At 41.2% G+C, this 21541-nt stretch overlaps 2 protein-coding genes across 4 annotated transcripts in view; both read right to left on the bottom strand.

Annotated features, from left to right (window-relative positions):
* LOC138419237 (zinc finger protein 571-like) overlaps positions 1 to 21541 on the bottom strand; it is a 60199-nt gene that overhangs the window by 29523 nt on the left and 9135 nt on the right. For all 3 annotated transcript variants that reach the window (XM_069551813.1, XM_069551816.1, XM_069551812.1), the window contains one exon: positions 12180 to 12306. In XM_069551813.1, the coding sequence (XP_069407914.1) occupies positions 12180 to 12306 (127 nt within the window). The remainder of the gene's footprint in view (positions 1 to 12179; positions 12307 to 21541) is intronic.
* LOC138419244 (zinc finger protein ZFP2-like) lies at positions 412 to 11585 on the bottom strand. Its single transcript, XM_069551852.1, has 2 exons — positions 2723 to 11585; positions 412 to 766 (listed from the first exon to the last, which is right to left on the bottom strand). Exon 1 carries the CDS (start codon positions 5593 to 5595, stop codon positions 3787 to 3789), a length of 1809 nt encoding a protein of 602 aa, XP_069407953.1. The 5' UTR covers positions 5596 to 11585; the 3' UTR covers positions 412 to 766; positions 2723 to 3786.

The following is a 21541-nucleotide window of genomic DNA, read 5'->3' on the forward strand; positions in this document are numbered from 1 at the left end:
TTAAAATTCTATGAGGTAATCGAATATATTAAATATTTTAGCATTTTAGAATTGGGGCAAATACATTTAAGATATTTAATATGAGATCATATAAGGAAAAGAGAAACTTTGAAGTCAACCTGAGATGTGCATTCTTTCACTTTCAGAACGTTTTGCTTCCTGCAGTGAAAAAAGTATTTGAGTTTGAAATTTATTGAGAAGGTCTTATGTCTAGTTCCCAGTGGATAGGAAGTTATAAATCAGAAAACACAAACCTGTCCCCAGTATTCCTAGAAATTTAGCAGTTTGTCTGCCACTTCACTCACACATTTTTGGCTACAGGTACAAAGAAACTTTAAAAGGACTGTCATACAGTTATTCAAAATGGGCTGTTTTCTTGGACCCCCAAGAAATGGAAAAGCAACCAATGAATGCAGATTGTCACAACACAAGAGGAAACTTTTATTTCACACTGTGATGAAGGAAAGTAAACACCAGAGATGAATTTATGAATGATTTAAGAGACAGAATAGGGCAGGTGATACATTTCTATGACAGCAGTGGACACAAACCCAGGTTTTCCAAAATCATTTCCACTGAAGATGATCTTCCAAAACCATCTGATGAAGGGTTACTTCCTCACTGCTCCCCGGACCTCTCCTCTGAGTCATCTCCATCCATTCGTACCTACCTGGATATATGGCTGTTGTTTCCCTTCTCCTTATATTCCTGGGATCATTCAATTGCTCCAGAAAGGTGATCAGGTCCAGCTTAGAGCCCACAGGACCTGTTCATCAGAAAAAGGAATAGTTGTGTTGTCAGAGACTCATCAGTGTCCAATCCAATATGTATTCAGTTGAGACGAGAATGCAAGGGACAATGTTAAAGAGCCTGGAAAATGATTTCCCCAAATTCTTTATTCAAATCACCTATATAACACTAACAAACACATAACATCAGATCCTGAGATACTGATCAAGTACTACCAGGCAAAATAAGTGTGTAACTGTGAAATTAAGAACATATGTGACTATTTAATAGTGGGGCCGTGAAAGGAGTCATCAGCAAATCCCATTTTTTCTGATGTTTCTTCCCCCAAACAAACGTTCAGGAGTCCTGAGATCGAAGCCTCACACTCATCATACCTAAGACCTCACTGTAGGGGAGGATTTAAGGCAGGAATTTCTGAGAGAGGTCTAAGCTAGGATCAGGCAGAAAAAACAGGAGTACTTGCAGTTCAGCTTTTATAATTTACCCTGAATGAAGTGCCTCAGGCTCCCTAGGCTGAGTGTGGGTTAATTCATTGAAACCAAGACAAGGATTCTGGTGAGCACTGTGAGGGTATTGAAAGGCTGCTGCTCAACCACAAGAGATGCCTGGATTCTTGGCCTCCTGAGGAAAAGAATTCAATCTGGGGCCAGAGATGAGGCTTGATTGTCCAGAGCTTTTGTGTAATAAAGTTGTATTAACATATAAAAGAGACAGAGAAAGATTCTGACATAGACATCAGAAAGGGACAGAAAGAGTGCCCCCTCGCTAGTGTTAGCAAAGGAGTTATATACTTTTAATTAGTTATTCCATTGAATCAAAAGAATGTCTGGAGGTTGTAAAGGCCTCACTAGACCCACTCCCATACATTTTAAGACAACAGGACTAGCCAGAAGGTTTTTTTCCAGAGACTGCCCTCAAGCAGGATAATTTCTTACATAATCCTAAGGAATGTGGGGGGGGGGGGGGGAGTTTGTTCTTCCTCCTTGAGAATTTCAGAACCCTCTCTCCTTGGGGATCCCCGGACTTATCAACCTGCCTAGAAATAGACTCTCTCAGTGTGACTGAAGGGGGACCTATGAATAGACCCTGGGGTTCAGCGAGACTGCTGGTCTCAGGAAGGTGGTCACCTAGTGCAGGTGCTCACAGGACTGGCTGGTGTGAGCTCAGGGACCAGCAGGCTGCCTGCTCCCCAGACAGGTGCTGAGGCAGCAACAGCATGGAGCAGTTCAGGGAAACTGTCAACAATACTCTGTATCATCTTTCTTATTAGAACCATCCCAGTGTCCAAGTAGTTACAAAATGGGAGAGGAGATACAACATAGAAATGATGGGATATAGCTGAAGTTATGAGAAATTTAAAGCTAGTGAGTAAACTAATTTCCACATCAAGGATATTTCTATTGAAACCTTACAGCCAGCTTCTGTCTTACTATAAATAGTTCATTGTGATCTCTTCACTATAACCTTAAATAAGGTGTGCGAGGTTACTGTTGGTGGTGGGTTAACATTTCATTCATTACAACCAACCAAAACAATAAAAGCCATTCACTTTTATTAATAACCAGGTATTAATTTTACATATAGTTGAAATAAAACCCCTTTTCAATCCACGGTATGATCCATGATTAAATACAGATCAAAAGTACTGAGAAAGATATTCATTTTTTGATATGACGTGAGATCTGTTATTTTTACAGCTTATCATACAAAGCCTAGGAAGCACTTAGCAAGCATGGTATACAGTAATTCCAAGCCTTTTCCAGGAAGGGTTTCTAATACATTTCTAGGTTATCACTGTCTTTATTTCAACATTGTTAAGTAATAATCATGATGTGTTCATATTATAAAGATACATTAATACTGCAGTGAACTGTCATTGTGTTCTTCTTACAAATCAAGGATATTACTGTTGAAACCATACAACCAACTTCTGTCTTATTTTACAACATGGAAAGATTAAATGATTACTTACATCATGGCAACCTCCAGATATTTCACATCAATGACAAACATTTAGATGGTCATTGTCCATTTTACATCATGGTATCCTTCATCTTCTGATGGAGAATAGATAGAAATGGTTGCAACACAATATAAAAAGGCTAATCTTTAATAAACCATCAAAAATCTATGTTTGGAAACACACTAGAAACAAAGCATAGTATGGATTATTTGAGTGCTGAATTACATTCACTTCAAATAATCCCAAATCACGTCATTATTAACAAGCATACATACATTTTTAAGAATTGTAACTTTCTAATCATCAACCTTCCTCTCACAATTCATGCCAATATATCCATTTTCTATGTGTTTCAACTATGGAGTAATCACTACAGTCATTCTCCTTCAGAGAAACTTCTGAAAACAAAGTTGATGAAATGCCTTCTAGTGAAAGCAGAGATATTATTTTGCCAACAAAGGTCTGTCTAGTCAAGGCTATGGTTTTTCCAGTGGTCATGAATGGATGTGAGAGTTGGACTGTGAAGAAAGCTGGGCGCCGAAGAATTGATGCTTCTGAACTGTGGTGCTGGAGAAGACTCTTGAGAGTCCCTTGGACTGCAAGGAGATCCAACCAGTCCATTCTGAAGGAGATCAGTCCTGGGTGTTCTTTGGAAGGACTGATGGTGAAACTGAAACTCCAGTACTTTGGCCACCTCATGTGAAGAGTTGACTCATTGGAAATGACCCTGATGCTGGGAGGGATTGGGCGCAGGAGGAGAAGGGGATGACAGAGGATGAGATGGCTGGATGGCATCACCAACTCGATGCACATGAATCTGTGTGAATTCCGGGAGTTGGTGATGAACAGGGAGGCCTGGCGTGCTGTGATTCATGGGGTCGCAAAGAGTCGGACATGACTGAGCAACTGAACTGAACTGATGCAATCTCTGATAGTTATTTTGATTTAACTTTTGATTAAATACCTTTCTACATATTTGTTACATTATTTCCATAGGTTTCTTATATAAACTCTTGTGTTTTTTGATGCATGTTTAGGGCAAACCTCTTCCATCACTTGTTCCATTACTAGGGTTAAGTGTGTGTTCTCAGATGTTTAGTGAGATTACTACTATGACTAAAGGCTTTGCTACATTCTGTACATTTATAAGGTCTCTCTCCAGTATGAATTCGCTGATGCTGAGTAAGATGTGCGCACTGAATAAAGGCCTTGCTACATTCTTTACATTTATAAGGTCTCTCCCCAGAATGAATTCGCTGATGTGTAGTAAGAACTGAGTACTGATGAAAGGCTTTGTTACATTCTTTACATTTATAAGGCTTCTCTCCAGTATGAATTTGCTGATGTCGAGTAAGATTTGAGCACCAAATAAAGGCTTTGTCACATTCTTTACATTTATAAGGTCTCTCCCCAGAATGAATTTGCTGATGTCCAGTAAGAAGTGAGAGACGATGAAAGGCTTTGTTACATTCTTTACATTTATAAGGCTTCTCTCCAGTATGAATTCGCTGATGATAGGTTAGCTGTGAGTAACAGATAAAGGCTTTGCTACATTCTGTACATCTATAAGGTCTCTCTCCAGTATGAATTTGCCGATGATAGGTGAGATGTGAGTAACGCATAAAGGTTTTGCTACATTGTATGCATTTATAAGGTTTCTCTCCAGTATGAATTCGCAGATGTTGAGTAAGATGTGAGTTGTAAGTAAAGGCTTTGCCACATTCTGTACATTTGAAAGGTCTCTCTCCAGTGTGAATTCTCTGATGTTCAGTAAGAAGTGAGCGAAGGTTAAACACTTTGCTACATTCTGTACATTTGAAAGGTTTCCTTCCTGTATGAATTTTGTTATGTCTACTTAGATGGCATGACTTACTAAACACTTTCCCACATATCTTACACTGGTTTTCTTTCTGTGGATTCTGAACAGTGTGCTGTTGAATAAGTTCTGAAGACTGATTAGAAACCTGACCATATTCACTACAAATCCTCTCTTCAGGACAAGTAGTCTTATCTAGAGAAAAACCTGACATTTGATCAAAGGTATTTCTACATTTATTACTTTTAGAATCCTTGTCTGAAGATTCGGGTCCCTGATGTTTCATAAGTTTTGCGTTTCCTTCAATGGTGTACCCAGTTTCATTGCCAGAATATCTTCTCACTCCACCATAAATACTCTTGTAATTATTGGAGCTGTAGTTGTTACTAAAGGTCTGACTCATTTTATTACACATAGAAAGTTGTTGTGTATTAACCATATCACAGTATGTATTGAACAAGGATGGTTGGATTGTGTCTCTTCCATTATCATCAACATTGTACATCTTGGAATGGTGAGAAAATATCTGTTGGGGGAAGACAAATGACCCCCTGCTCATGGATCCCTCAAATTGATTAGATTGTGAGTTTTCCCACTCACTGTTAAATTGTAGGTGTTCAGACATGCTTGAATGTATGTTTAGTCGAAGCCTACATTCAGAATTGTCCGAATGAGTATTTGCAGTAGAGACTAGATTACCTTCCAGATTTTCCATGTTTCCTTTTAGAGAACATGTATGTTTCAAAAAAGGATGGAAATCAGTTCTTAAACACTTACACTTCTTGGCAGATGTTGACGACTGAAGTTGATGATTTTCCCAATTTGACTCACATTGCTCATTTCTCTTTCCAGTACTCTTAGCATAATGTGTAACTGTCTCCATTTCTTTATGTTCATATAAACATCCTCTCTGTCTTTCATATACCCTTGTATATTCCCAGTCTTTCATTAAATCTAAATTTCTGTGGTGAAATATTTGATATATTCCTAGGTTTGCTATTGGGAACACATATTCAAATGCTTTTTGATTCTTTGGCATGAAATCCTGGGTGTCTTGTGGAGACATAGCTGAAAGATACCAATTAACAAGTAATTTTAACTGCTATTTTCAGAAAATATCTTTAAACATTTAGAGAAAACTGATGACCATAGCTAGGATCAAGGATCAAGATACCAAGGTTTAGGCAGATTGTGGAGATCATCTCTCTCTCCACAAATGAATGAGAAATGGAACAATTCTCACACGGCCCAGCTGATACTAGCAGAGGCCCATGGAAATCTGAAAGGATAAGGATTCCTGCTCTGCAGGGTAGGACAAAAGAAAGAAGGAAAAGGAGAGGAGAAAAGTGGGTTGAGGCCTGCGACCCTGTGGGGAGATGAAAATGAGGAGAGGTACCCATATCCTGGGAAGCCCCTCTCTGGGGGAGCTCAGTTTGGACAGAAGGAGAGCCTCATTCTCTGTGGGAAGAGAACACGGCAACCAGCGTGTGGGAGCAGGACAGAGTGAGACCTGCACACAGGGTACTGACCCCAGCCCTGCCCACCCAGGCTTAGAGGAATGTCCACCAATGAAGAAAAGAGCTGCGTGCTGAAATGCGGGGTTTGGAGAGCAGACCGAGGCAGAGGACTGTCAATGGTGATGAGGAAACATCCTGAAGGGATGGGAGTGAAGGAGGAGCTCTGCAAACGGGTTGTTTGTGGTGGAAGCCTGAACCACCAGAGAGCAGAGCACCATTGGTGAGTGACACCCAAAGAAGAAGCCCATTGCATGTCTTGTTACTTGTGCCCACTCCTGCTTGCCAAGGACTACGAAGAACTCCACACACGTAGGTCCTTTGAGCCCCCAGCCACGGCCTCCCCCATCGACGTCCTCCAAAATCAGCAGAATCCTGTGCTCTGGGGCAGCATCAGGAGCAGACAACTGTGAGTTGGCCAGATGCACAGATGGAGCTGAAAGCACAGGTGAATCCCAGCAATAAAGAGGAAAAGCTGAAAACACTCCTTGCAGCAACACAAGCCACGGTCTTACACCCACGACTGGCTATGTAACCTCAGCCCCTACAGAGCATCTGAATCAACGACCAGGGCTCTCCCAGTCATGGCAGGTGGAGCTTTAGCAGCTGTGGACTTTGTGGGCTCCTACACAAGGGGGCTGGGCCATGACAGAGCCTGAGCTGCCCCGCAGCACCACAGCGGGTCCAGCCCCATGCTCAATGCAATCCCAGGACCTGACTTCACTGAATCTATGCTGGTGACCTTGTGAAAACAACATCTGAGAGACACTAGGGCCATGTGCCATCACACCCACAGGTAAGGTTGGCCAAGAGTAGTGCCACAACTACATAACATGAGAACTTGAAACGCATGAGAGGGGACACCAGAGCACAACCTAAGGTGAACATTCCTAGAGGAGTAATACTCAGTGATTTCTCTCCCAGTGGCTGTGCTCTGATCCCACCTGCCTAGCACCACAGATCAGAATCACAGCTAACATTCAGATCTGGAGTGTCTATTCCAGCACGTAGGGAGCAGGCACCACCAGAGAGAGGGCAATAACAACCACAGAACAATGGGGGCAAAAGCCCTGAATGTTCCGGGCAGGCTCTGGTCACAGTTAACAGCAATCAAACCACAGATCAAGAGAGGATTAGGGCACAAACCTCTAGACCAATCTCACCCACCAAGGTGCAAACACCAGAAGGAGGACGAACTAGGTTCCTGCACCCTTCAAAACAGAGAGCACAAACAGAACGCTGGACAAATGAGATGGCAAAGAAATAGGTTATAGGGGAAGAAACAAGGTAAAAATGTCCAGTTTAGTTCAGTTCAGTCGCTCAGTCGTGCCTGACTCTTTGCGACCCCATGAATTGAAGCACGCCAGGCCTCGCTGTCCATCACCAACTCCAGGAGTTCACTCAGACTCACATCCATCGAGTCGGTGATGCCATCCAGCCATCTCATCCTCTGTCGTCCCCTTCTCCTTCTGCCCCCAATTCCTCCCAGCATCAGAGTTTTTTCCAACTCTTCGCATGAGGTGGCCAAAGTACTGGAATTTCAGCTTTAGCATCATTCCTTCCAAAGAATACCCAGGACTGATCTCCTTTAGGATGGACTGGTTGGATCTCCTTGCAGTCCAAGGGACTCTTGTCAAGAGTCTTCTCCAACACCACAGTTCAAAAGCATAATTCTTTGGTGCTCAGCTTTCTTCACAGTACAACTCTCACATCCATATGACCACTGGAAAAACCATAGCCTTGACTAGATGGACCTTTGTTGGCAAAGTAATGTCTCTGCTTTTGAATATGCCATCTAGGTTGGTCATAACTTTCCTTCCAAGGAGTAAGCATCTTTTAATTTCATGGCTAATAGTTCTTAAATCCACTTCTTGCCACATGTGTTTCTGAGAATGGTCTACTAGATGTTTCAATCTAAAAATCATAGATGATAATGACAGAGAACTAAGCAGAAACTGAGAACACATAAGACAGTGCCTGAGGAAGCTGAATGCAAATAAGATAAACTGAATAAAGTACTAATTTTAAGAAATTAAATAAAAAGAGAGAGTTTAAAACTATGATTGAAAGAGGGAACTCTACTCATTGCTCTGTGGAGACATAAATGGGAAGGAAATCAATAGAACGGTAAAGATTGGAGATCTCTTTCAGAAAGTTAGAGGTACCAGGAAAATTTCATACAAAGATGGGAACAATAAAGGACAGAAACAAGATGGACCTAAAAGAAGCAGAAGTTATTAAGAGAAGTTGGCAAGAATACATGAAAGAACTATACAAAAAAGATCTTAATGACCAAGATAACCACGATGGTGTGATCACTTACCTAGTAACAGACATTCTGGCATCCAAAGTCAAGTCGGCCTTAGAAGGCATGACTACCAACAAAGCTAGTCCAGGTGTTAGAACTCCAGCTTAGCTATTTCAAGTCCTAAAAGATGATAATGCTAAAGTTCTGCACTCAATAAGCCAGCAAATTTGGAAAACTCAGCAGTGGCCTCAGGATGGAAAAAGGTCAGTTTTCATTCTAATCACAAAGAAAAGCAATGCCAAAGAATGCTCAAACTACTACACAATTTTCCTCATTTCAAACAACAACAAAGGCTCAAAATTCTCCAAGCGAGGCTTTAACAGTACATGACCAAGAGCTTCCAGATGTTCAAGCTGGATTTAGAAATGGCAGAAGAACCAGAGATCAAATTGCCAACATCCCTTGGATCATATAAAAAGCAAGAGAGTTCTGAAAAAACAACTACATCTGCTTTATTGACAATACCACAGCCTTTGATTGTGTGGAACACAAGAATCTGTGGAAAATTCTTATAGAGATGGGAATACCAGACTACCTTATCTGCCTCCTGAGAAATCTGTATGCATGTCAAGAAGCAACAGTGAGTACTGGACATGTGACAATGGACTGATTCTAACTTGGGAAAGGAGTACGTCAAGGCTGTATATTGTCACCCTGCTTATTTAACTTATATGCAGACTACATCATGAGAAATGCTGGGCTGGAAGAAGCACAAGCTGGAATCAAGATTGCCAGGAGAAATATCAATAACCTCTGATACGCGGATGACACCTCCTTTATGGCAGAAAGTGAAGAGGAACTAAAAATCCTCTTGATGAAAGTGAAAAAGGAGAGTGAAAAAGTTGGCTTAAAGCTCAACATTCAGAAAACTAAGATTATGGCATCTGGTTTCATCACTTCATGGGAAATAGATGGGGAAACAGTGGAAACAGTGTCAGACTTTATTTTGGGGGGCTCCAATTTCACTGCAGATGGTGATTGCAGCCATGAAATTAAAAGACGCTTATTCCTTGGAAGGAAAGTTATGACCAACCTAGATGGCATATTCAAAAACAGAGACATTATTTTGCCAACAAAGGTCTGTCTAGTCAAGGCTATGGTTTTTCCTGTGGTCATGTATGGATGTGAGTTGGACTGTGAAAAAAGCAGAGTACTGAAGAATTGATGCTTTTGAACTGTGGTGATGGAGAAGACTCTTGACAAGAGTCCCTTGGACTGCAAGGAGATACAGCCAGTCTACTCTAAAGGAGACCAGTCCTCCGTGTTCTTTGGAAAGAATGATGCTAACGCTGAAACTCCAGTACTTTGGCCACCTCATGCGAAGAGGTGACTCACTGGAAAAGACTCTGATGCTGGGAGGGATTGGGGGCAGGAGGAGAAGGGGACGACAGAGGATGAGATGGCTGGATGGCATCACTGACTCGATGGACGTGAGTTTGAGTGAACTCCTGGAGTTGGTGATGGACAGGGAGGCCTGGTGTGCTGCAATTCATGGAGGTGAACTAAGATAAAGGATTATACAGAACGTTTAATCCAGAGACTGTCCTCTGGCAGGATACATAATCCTAAGGTTTGTAGAGGGAAAACAATTTTGTCCTTTTTTTCCTCCTTGAAAATTCCAGACCCCTCTCTCCTTGAGGACCCCTAGACTTTTAATCAACCTGCCTAGGAAATGACTCTCTCACGAAGAGGAACTGAGGAGTCTCTTGATGAAACTGAAAGAAGAGGTGAAAAATCTGGCTTCAAACTCAACCTTCAAAAACCAAGATCATGGCACCGGTTAGATCGTTTCATGACAAAGAGTGGGAGAAACAGTGGAAACAGTGATAGACTTTAGTTTTTTGGTTCCAAAATCACTGCAGTTGGTGACTACAGCCATGAAAGTAAAAGATGCTTGCTTCTTGGAAGAAAAGCTATGACCAACCTAGGCAGCATATTAAAAAGCAGAAACATTACTTTGCTGACAAAGGTCCATGTAGTCAAAGCTACAATTTTTCCAGTAGTCCTGTATGGATGTGAGAGTTGGACCATGAAGACAGCTGAGTGCCAAAGAACTGATGTTTTTGAACTGTGGTGTTGAAGAAGTCTCTTGAGAATCCCTTGGACGGCAAGAAGATCACACCGCTCCATCCTAAAGGAAATCAGTCCTGAATATCGATTGGAAGTACATGGGGAAGCTGAAGCTCCGATACTTTGGCCACCTGATGCGAAGAAAAGACTCACTGAGAAAGACCCTACTGCTGGGAAAGATTGAGGATGAGATGAGAAGTGGACGACAGAGGTTCAGATGGTAGGATGCCATCACTGACTCGATGGACATGAGTTTTAGCAGGCTCTGGGAGTTGGTGATGGACAGAGAAGCTGCAGACCATAGATCACAGAGTTAGACTCGACTGAGCAACTGAACTGAACTAATATGTATAATTGATTCTCTTTGCTGTATAGGAGTACAAAATTGTAAAACAGCTATATTCCAATTAGAAATTTTAATAAAGATTTCTTTAGATAATCTAAAAATAGTCATAGTTTAAATCAGCCATTAATAATATAGTGGAAAATGTACTAAGACCTTATGTCAATTTATTTTAAAACTCTATGAATAGAATATAATAAGGTATTTTAGCATGTTAGAATTGGGGCAAATACACTAAAGATATTTAATATGAGATCATATAAGGAAAAGAGAAACTTTGAAGTCAATCTGAGATATGCCTTGTTTCATTTTCACCAGGTTTTGCTTTCTGCAGTGAAAATTTACTTGAATTTGAAATTTATTTAGAAGGTCCTATGTGGCACTCCCAGTGGATAGGAAATTATAAATCAGAGAACAAAGACCCGTCCCCAGTATTCCTAGCAGTTTGGCAGTTTGTCTACCACTCCACTCACACATATCTGTGTAGAGGTAGAAGGAAACTTTAAAAGGACTGTCATACAGTTACTCAGAAATGGGCAGAGTTTTCCTAGGGCCCCCAAGAAATCAAAGAGCAATGAATGAATGGAGTTTGTCACAAGCCAAGAGGAGACTTTTAGTTCACACTGTGATAGAGAAAAGTAATCACTGGAGATAAATTCATGAATGACTTCATGAGAGAATGGGGCAGGTGATACATTTCTATGACACAAACCCAGGTTGTCAAAAACCTTTTCCACTGAAGCAAATCTTCCAAAACTATGCGACGAAGGATGAGTTCTCTCCTTGGACCTCTCATCTGAGTCATCATCTCCATCCATTCATACCTACCTGGGTTAATGGCTATGGTCCCCATTCTCCTTATATTTCTGGGATCCTTCAATTGCTCCAGAAAGGCGACCAGGTCCAGCTTAGAGACAAGACCTATTGATCAGAGAAAGGAATACTTGTGTTGTTAAGAGATTCATCAGTATCGAATCCAACATGTGTTCAGGTGAGATGAAAGAACATTTTGTTCTAGAAAACGATTTCCCAAAATACTTTATTCAAAGCTGCTATACAATACTAACAAACACCTAACAATCAGTCCTAAGATTCTGGTCAAGTAGTACTAAGGCAAAAGTAAAGTAGTGTCAAAGTGAAATTAAGAGAGGGTGCAACTATTTAATATCACAGAATTTACACAATTACCACTAACCTAGAAGGAAGGAGGCAGAGTACATTAAGGAAGAAAAACATCACCAGCATAACGAATTGTCATGAAGCCTTTCTTTCTAAATTCACAAATACCCTTTTCCCCCTAGAAAGCAGAGATCTGAAACTACTGTGGGAAGCAGAAAATTTCAAAGACATTCTTGACATGACAGAACTAAAACCCAGTGGGTAGATAAGGGATTCTGGAAGGCAGTTATCCTCACCCAAGGAGGCCAGGTTCCCGTAGTTCTGTAACATCACGTCCCTGTACAATTCCCGCTGACCGAGGTCCAGGCATTCCCACTCCTCTTGAGTGAAGTCTATGGCCACATCCTGGAACGTCAGCTGTCCCTGAAATACACAGTACAGACGCCATGTAGCCGTGGGAAGACTTCCTAATGCGACCGAAGATGAAAACAGTAAGTTCAGAAACCTGGTCATGATTTAGTGGCTTGGCTGTTATTACAAAATATATTTTTTACACACTAATCTGATCCAGAAGCCATTAGAGAAACTATTCTTATATGAAAGAGCAATGATAAAATAATCAGGGCAACATTAGCATATTTATTCTTCAGTGTCCTACTCCTGTGATATAGGATAAATTTTTTATCAAAGAAACAGAATTTTTTTTTTCTCTCTTTTTAAAGAGTGTTCTGAGCCAAGAGTTCTGAAGTGGACCCAAGTGTCACATTTTTAGCAAGGTTATTTGACTTAGTAATGTTGAAAATTTTGCTCGATGAATGACGATTTTGAATTCCAATGAAATAGAATAGTAAGGTAAGAATTCATACTTAATTGGAACTTTAATTGTTTTACAGATTTTAACAGGTCTAATAGGATAGTAACCTTTCTTGTGGTCTGGGCTCGTGTTGGAAAAGAATTTCCAGACATGAGACAAAATGAGAGGAAAATAAAGTTTATTAGAATGGGGGACGCTGTTAGAATAGCAGGCCAGCTCAAATGAGAATGGCTGTTGAACAGGGGTCCTCAGTCCACGTTCATAGCCAGGGTACAAGGAGTGGGATGGGGTCTAGTGGATCATTGGTGAATAGATGAGGCACATATACTGGGTGGTGGAAGAGTAAGAAAAACACTTTCTCCTTATGGGGTAGGAGGGGAGATCATTTAAACTGCTCAGGAGGACCTGAAATCCATCAATACTTACAACATGGGGGAGGGAAAGATGGTAAGTGGTCTTGTTTTTCCGTTCCTGTGTTTCCTTTCTGTTCCAAGACTCTCCTTGGTTTTATCTATTCTTTTGTCCCTGGGTCACCACATACCTCCCTCTCTTTATTTTTAGGGCCAGTTCTTTGGCCCTTGTTGATACCCTGCTCATGTCTAACTATCTACCCATTTCCCTTCTCACACATCTGGGAATCCAGTTTCAAGGAAAAAACAGGCGATGACCGCTCTGGCTTCTTCAGGCTGAGCAGGAGCACATGGGGCTCTGGGTTCCTTTTGCCTACTCTCTTAGGGAGCATTTATGGAGGGAGATGAGAGTCCATGGAATAAGGTGACTTGTTTCAGCATTGTCTAGGTGTTAGTCAGGGAATATTCTTGCACGACCACTTGGAAATTTGTGGTATTTTAGAAGACGCAAAGTTTACAAGAAAGTTAAAGGTACATGGTCGATAGATTAAGAGAAGTAGAAAAGCTGCTCAGGGGCTAGCCGGGAGAACCAGGACTGGATATTCTTTCATGACGTTAGTGTTTCTCTAGGTACGAGAAGAAGCAAGAATCTGGGCTCATAAAATCTTTACCTAAAAATATCTCACTCTCAGAAGGCTAGTTCTGGGTTTTTCCCAGGGCACAGAGTGCCTTATTTCTGATCTCTACCCTGAACTGCTTTCGGCGGGGATGGGGGTTGGGGGGGGTGGGGGAGTGGGGTTGAAAGTCAGGAGCTTGCTGTGGGTCATGATGCCATCTTTGTAGAGACAGCTGGCAGAGCCCAGTCAGCAGGGTCCCTTCATAGCCAGATATTTGATCATGTTTTGGGGGCATTTCTTGGCCATTGTGTCCCATGGCACTGGGTAGTCTCATTCCCAGGTCTAGGGAAGGTTCCAATGATAGGCCATTCAATGTGCTGTTTCTAGAGCAGGCCTTGTGAGTAGCAAAAGTCTCTGGACCATACCTGTCGTATTAGCCTCTTGATCCCGGAAAATATTCCCTATTGTTGCTTCTCCCCATATCTAGATTTACATTATTACAGTCATTGATAGTATATGGAGCTGCATATCAACATTTATCACAGGCTCAGTCACACATTTAGTAACCTAAGAAACAATCTTCTGAAACAAGTGACATAGAAAATAATATAGTTATAGGTAGCAGTTATTTGGAGAAGGCAATGGCACCCCACTCCAGTACTCTTGCCTGGAAAATCCCATGGATGGAGGAGCCTTTTGGGCTGCAGTCCATGGGGTCGCTAAGAGTCGGACACGACTGGGCGACTTCACTTTCACTTTTCACTTTCATGCATTGGAGAAGGAAATGGCAACCCACTCCAGTATTCTTGCCTGGAGAATCCCAGGGATGGGGGAGCCTGGTGGGCTGCCGTCTATGAGGTCACACAGAGTCAGACACGACTGAAGCGACTTAGCAGCAGTAGCAGTAGCAGCAGCAGCAGTTATTAGTCGGGATGTAAGAATGAAAAGTCAAGAACTTTCATTAGGTAGAGCCCAGTATACCCCAGGTCAAATGACTTCACTTCTTAAATGACTATAGCCAGGTGGTAATCTCCTGGTTGTATATCATGGAGCATCTAATCTTTATCTGAAGATTGTTTACTGAGATTAGTTTTAGAAACAAACTTAGAGTGTCCTCTTTATAATTTAATTAAATCTTTAAAAAATATAACATAAGAAGGAACTATCTCAGAAGTGAGTCTTAGTAAACACTAGACTTTAATTAACAAAACTAGAAACTTAGTTTAACAATGAAAAAAAGTTAATATTTAGTAAAACATAATATTTTCATTATGAATGCATTAACCCTGTAACCAGGGAAGGCTTTAACCCATTAAGTATAAATGAGGTTTCTCAGGGAGCTGGGAAAAGCCAGGCAGCCATGTTAGATTTCCCATAGTCCTGACTCTTTGATTTACAGCTGTTCTTCACCAATTTTTAATTCCCTGATTGAGAAGCAGACCATGGCCATGTTTTAAGGACATCAGGATGGCAAAAGTCTAACCATGAGGGGTTATTTTTGTAAAAGAGAAGGAGCTTTGTTTACATGTACCATAACCTTGCTATTGCTATTGCCAAGTCACTTCAGGCAAAGAAACTCATAATCTTTTATTGAAAGCTGCATTCTAATAAAACTTTGTTCTATTAACATAGAGATTAGACTAAATTCCAGTCTGGTACCAGCTTACCAGATAGCAAACAAAACTTGTTTATCAGTTAACCTTAGAAAATCTTTTCCATAAATCATGAAGTAGCAGTATTCTTACAAAGGGATCAGAGTGAAACCATAGAAGGCATGTTTAAATCTGATTAAACTGCAATTGACAGTGTAGCCTGGTCACTGCTGTGACTTGTAACACTTTAACAGGATAAGTAGAATTATAGTTCACCACATTTTATTAGGGCATATCAGATCTATATGAACTCCACACAATTTTAGGATATCTATATTAGTAACACAAGAATACAGTATAATCTGAGAAGATTTATCACCCCTTCAACAGTACTTCCCATGTAATTTAACATGTCCAATGAACCCAGGTAGTTTAATAGCTCCTTGGGATGTCTCAGGGGCCCTCTGAAGCATTCCAAAGGCAGCTAGAAGTCAAGTTACTTAGGAAGTTTTGTGGACAAATATCAAAAGGGGATATAACACTCAGTCAGATAAAATCACATAGATCACTGGGAAATAATATATTCACTTAGCCAAACTAACAAAGAGGATTTCAGAGGTAAACCTAGAACAGATCACATCAGAGGTAAAGAAACTTAAAATCCATTATCAAAGGCAGCACAGCATATCAATAGAACTTGTATTTATGCACAAAATTCTTCCCTTGGGGTCCACTTTCCATAAAACCTTATCACTCTCTATACCCATAACTTGGTTCTCCCATCCTGAAACAGCCGCCTGTAAGTCAGACCTACTTCTTTTTCCCTTCACAAAAGGTAATGTCATTCCTCATACCTTCTTTACTGAAAATAAATATGCTGCTTTTCTTAAGCAACCAAGAACTTAAGCATTCTGTAGATTGGGGAACATAAATACCAGTGATAATTTCTAAAAAAAAACAAAAAACAAAAAACAAATCTAGAGAACATCTCAGGATGACATCAAGCATTATTCATAAATAATTCAAAATCTCTAGTTTCTCTGTAAGAGGAAGTTAGTCCTCAGTAGTGAATGTTTCAGAATCTTATTTTATTTGGAAATGACCTAGCTATTCAATAAACTTCTGTCACTTAGTTTAGCACAGCCCTAGAAATTCAGGTTACCAAAATCTAGAGAATGTTTTAGACAGACATTTCTAAACTATAATTATTCTTAAAAGAGTTTCTCTGAAAGCTCATATCTCTTTTACATTTTCTTTGAAGTTTTTTTTCCTCCCTTTCCTAGAGGTACTTTGCTGGTTGACAAACTTGTAACAGATATAAAAATATAACAATATTTAACTTATAATAAACCTAGGCACAATGAAAATACTGTGCTAATGACTCTTAGACATATCTACATTAGATGAGCAAACATTAATACTAGATATTTAATATTTACATTTCCCAGTTCACATGAATCTGAAATTCATTTAGGTTAATTTCTCTTGTAGTTAGAATTGTCTGATTTGTAAGTGATTGCTTTCTTTTAGGCCAATTAAATTAGAACTCACTTACAACTTCAGCAATACTATTAAAAAAAAAAAAAAAAGAAACAGAGCGCACACTGAGACCTATATAAATCCAGGCATACAGAGATCTCATAGTTTCCTGCCTGACATTTAAAACATCTCTTTGACCCTTTGTTTGTTTGTTTGGCTTGAAGTTCTGATTTGCCCAAGGCTGAGTCAGGTCTCAGGCAAAGTGGGCAGTGTATTTCAAGGACATAGAAAGGGTTAATTTCAAGCTTTTCTAGACAGGCCTTTTAACAAGCTGCTTCTGCTAAGTCAATTCAGTCGTGTCTGACTCTGTGCGACCCCATAGAAGGCAACCCATCAGGCTCCCCCGTCCCTTGGATTCTCCAGGCAAAAGCACTGGAGTGGGTAGTTGTTTTTAAATGTATATGCAAAGAGAATTGGTTTTGAAGTTTCCAAGAGAAAGAAAATTTCATTTTAAGCAGTTTTCTCCAGAGTCTAAAGGATATCAGGGCCATCCTGTGCCAAAAAGTCATGTTTCCTTTCTGTAGTCTTAGTTTTATAGCTAAAATATAGACCAAATAGTGCTCAAATTGACTCTGCTTTCAGGGGCATTTCAGCTCATAAAAATTTTGGACTGTCCCTCTGATGGGAAGTGAGGTCTTTGTCCCATCAGAAGAATCTGAAGGGTTAAGGGAATTTGCAGGAATGAGGGAAGCTTGGTACTTCCCAGGCCTGAGAAAGAGTAGTAGTCAGAAAGGAATACTTTAGGATGTTCAGGAGTGGGGGAAGCTTGGTTTCCTCTCCACCTGAAAGATAAGCTTCCTTAAAGGGGATTCTTTAGAACGTTAGGACAGTTTTTGATCCTTCAGGCTTTTGAATACAGAAGAAAGACCTGGACCAAAGGGAACCTCAGAATCCTTTCCTAGAGATCATGTGGATATGAAAGGTCGAGTAGGGGTCATCTAGGAAATCTGACGGAGACAGACAGAGAGGGACAGGAGACAGAGAGGCAACAGAATGCAAGGAAATTCTGAGTCCTTTCCCTTAGTGTGCCATTCAGAGGCCATTTTTTGGGGGTCCCCCATTTGTATTGGAGCCAGGCCTTTTGAAGGGTCAAAATCTTCCAGTTTCTGACAATGTAGCTAAAGTCTGAGTATGAGAGAGCCTCCTGGGATGTAACAGAACCCACTCTTAGCCTACCTTCTATAGAATGGGAGTACTGAGAGTCACTGGCTGACAGCAAGGAGTAGTTTTTCTCCCAGCGATCTCTCGGTGCAACTAATGCACAAAATGGCCGAGTGTCCCAACAATCGCATCCGACAGAGAGAGAAGACCTCTGAGAACCCTGCAGCTAAGCCACCAGGTGACACGGGCAGAAAAAGACAGAGATTCCCGGGTGCAACCAGGTGACTCACCATTTGGTGATTTCCTGAAACGTGGAAGGCACTCTTGGGATGGCTCAGAGGCAACAACCAGGCTCTTGTAAATCAATCCAGACCAAAAGGGAAAGAAGTGAAAGTGACAGGGAAGAAGGCTGAGGAATCCGCCTTACACTATATATGGGAGGTGGTGGCCAAGGGACAATGGTCTCTGTTTTGTTTCAACCGCTATATGCTTGACACGGTGGACAGAAGTTGCCTTGCAGGGGGGTGGCGGGGGGTGTGGGGAATGTCCTTGTGGCGTGATCCATGCTGTGTGCCCCCTATCCTCACATGGGAGTCTTCCTGTGGCGGCCGCCCTAATGTCTTTTACGTGTCTGACCTGTGCCCACACAATATTGGTTGGCACAGTCCACACTTGCAAAAAAGAAAAAGGAGAGACCCTCACGCATTCAAACGGCAGCTACTTTGGGTGCAGTGAGCAGTGGGGCCTTTGGAATGCACCAGAGGATAACGCTGGCCAGAGTTCCTCAGTTGCTGCCACAGCAATTGCCTATTGGCAGAGGGTCCGTATGAGAAAGGAGAAGTGAGGAGGTGTAGAAGAGACTCCAAATCCCCGAACAAGCCTCCAAAAATGTCATGATCTGGGTGCGCATTGGAAAACAATTCCCAGACATGAGACAATATGGGTCTGTTTTTACAGTTTCTGTATTCTAAGACACTCCTTGGCTTTATTTCCTCTTCACATTATGGGTAACCACAACCTTGACAAAAATAATCATTTTAACTGTTTACTATATACTCTATATCGTTGTGCTTGTTTTTATCACACTCTTGAAAGTGCAAGAGAAATAACTAATAATCAGTAACGTTGCTCTTGTTCCTTTTGGCACATATTTTAACAAACAGCCATTAAAGGCAGAGCTGAAACTTTACTTCAGTTTATGTACTTTCAGTTCAGTTCAGTCGCTCAGCCGTGTCCAACTCTGTGTGACCCCATGAATCGAAGCACGCCAGGCCTCCCTATCCATCACCAACTCCCGGAGTTCACTCAGATTCACGTCCATCGAGTCAGTGATGCAATCCAGCCATCTCCTCTGCTGTCCCCTTCTCCTCCTGCCACCCATCCCTCCCAGCAACACAGTCTTTGCCAATGAGTCAACTTTTCGCATGAGGTGGCCAAAGTACTAAAGTTTCAGCTTTAGCATCATTCCTTCCAAAGAAATCCCAGGGTTGATCTCCTTTAGAATGACTGGTTAGATCTCCTTGCAGGCCAAGGGACTCTCAAGAGTCTTCTCCAACACCACAGTTCAAAAGCATCAATTCTTCGGCGCTCAGCCTTCTTCACAGTCCAACTCTCACATCCATACATGACTACTGGAAAAACCATAGCCTTGACTAGATGGACCTTAGTCGGCAAAGTAATGTCTCTGCTTTTGAATATGCTATCTAGGTTGGTCATAACTTTCCTTCCAAGGAGTAAGCATCTTTAATTTCATGGCTGCAGTCACCATATGCAGTGATTTTGGACCCCCCAAAAATAAAGTCTGACACTGTTTTCACTGTTTCTCCAACTATTTCCCATGAAGTGATGAGACCGGATGCCATGATCTTCGTTTTCTGAATGTTGAGCTTGAAGCCAACTTTTTCATTCTCCTCTTTCACTTTCATCAGGAGGCTTTTTAGTTCCTCTTCACTTTCTGCCATAAGGGTGGTGTCATCTGCATATCTGAGGTTATTGATATTTCTCCAGGCAATCTTGATTCCAGCTTGTGTTTCTTCCAGTCCAGCATTTCTCATGATGGACTCTGCATAGAAGTTAAATAAGCAGGGTGACAATATACAGCCTTGATATACTCCTTTTCCTATTTGGAACCAGTTTGTTGTTTCATGTCCAGTTCTAACTGTTGCTTCCTGACCTGCATACAGATTTCTCAAGAGGCAGGTCAGGTGGTCTGGTATTTCCATCTCTCAGAATTTTCCACAGTTTATTGTGACACACACAGTCAAAGGCTTTGGCATAGTCAACAAAGTAGAAATAGATGTTTTTCAGGAACTCTCATCCTTTTCCCCTGATCCAGCAGATGTTGGCAATTTGATCTCTGGTTCCTCTACCTTTTCTAAAACCAGCTTGAACATCAGGAAGTTCTCGGTTCACGTATTGCTGAAGCCTGGCTTGGAAAATTTTGAGCATTATTTTACTAGCATGTGAGATGAATGCAATTGTGCGGTAGTTTGAGCATTCTTTGGCATTGCCTTTCTCTGGGATTGGAAGGAAAACTGACCTTTTCCAGTCCTGTGGTCACTGCTGAGTTTTCTAAATTTGCTGGCATATTGAGTGCAGCACTTTCACCGCATCCTCTTTCAGGATTTGAAACAGCTCCACTGGAATTCCATCACCTTCACTAGCTTTGTTCATAGTGATGCTTTCTAAGGTGCACTTGACTTCACATTCCAGGATGTCTGGCTCTAGGTGAGTGATCACACTTTTGTGATTATCCGGGTCGTGAAGATCTTTTTTCTACAGTTCTTCCGTGTATTCTTGCCACCTCTTCTTAATATCTTCTGCTTCCATTAGGTCTATACCATTTCTGTTCTTTATCGAGCCCATCTTTGCATGAAATGTTCCCTTGGTATCTCTAATTTTCTTGAAGAGATCGCTAGTCTTTCCCATTCTTTTGTTTTCCTCTATTTCTTTGCATTGATCGCTGAGGAAGGCTTTCTTATCTCTTCTCGCTATTCTTTGGAACTCTGCATTCAGATACTTATATCTTTCCTTGTCTCCCTTGCTTTTCACCTCTCTTCTTTTCACAGCTATTTGTAAGACCTCCCCAGACAGCCATTTTGCTTTTTTGCATTTCTTTTCCATGGGGATGGTCTTGATCCCTGTCTCCTGTACAATGTCATGAACCTCATTCCATAGTTCATCAGGCACTCTTTCTATCAGATCCAGGGCCTTAAATCTATTTCTCACGTCCACTGTATAATCATAACAGATTTGATTTAGGTCATACCTGAATGGTCTAGCGGTTTTCCCTACTTTCTTCAATTTGTGTCTGAACTTGGTAAAAAGGAGTTCATGATCTGAGCCACAGTCAGCTCCTGGTCTTGTTTTTGTTGACTGTATAGAGCTTCTCCATCTTTAGCTGCAAAGAATATAATCAATCTGATTTTGGTGATGACCATCTGGTGATGTCCATGTGTAGAGTCTTCTCTTTTGTTGTTGGAAGAGGGTGTTTGCTATGCCCCGTGCTTTCTCTTGGCAAAACTCTATTAGTCTTTGCCCTGCTTCATTCCGCATTCCAAGCCCAAATTTGCCTGTTACTCCAGGTGTTTCTTGACTTCCTCCTTTTGCATTCCAGTCCCCTATAATGAAAAGGACATCTCTTTT

This window comes from Ovis canadensis, chromosome 14 (genome assembly GCF_042477335.2).
Source record: "Ovis canadensis isolate MfBH-ARS-UI-01 breed Bighorn chromosome 14, ARS-UI_OviCan_v2, whole genome shotgun sequence".
Classification (NCBI taxonomy): Eukaryota; Metazoa; Chordata; class Mammalia; order Artiodactyla; family Bovidae; genus Ovis; species Ovis canadensis.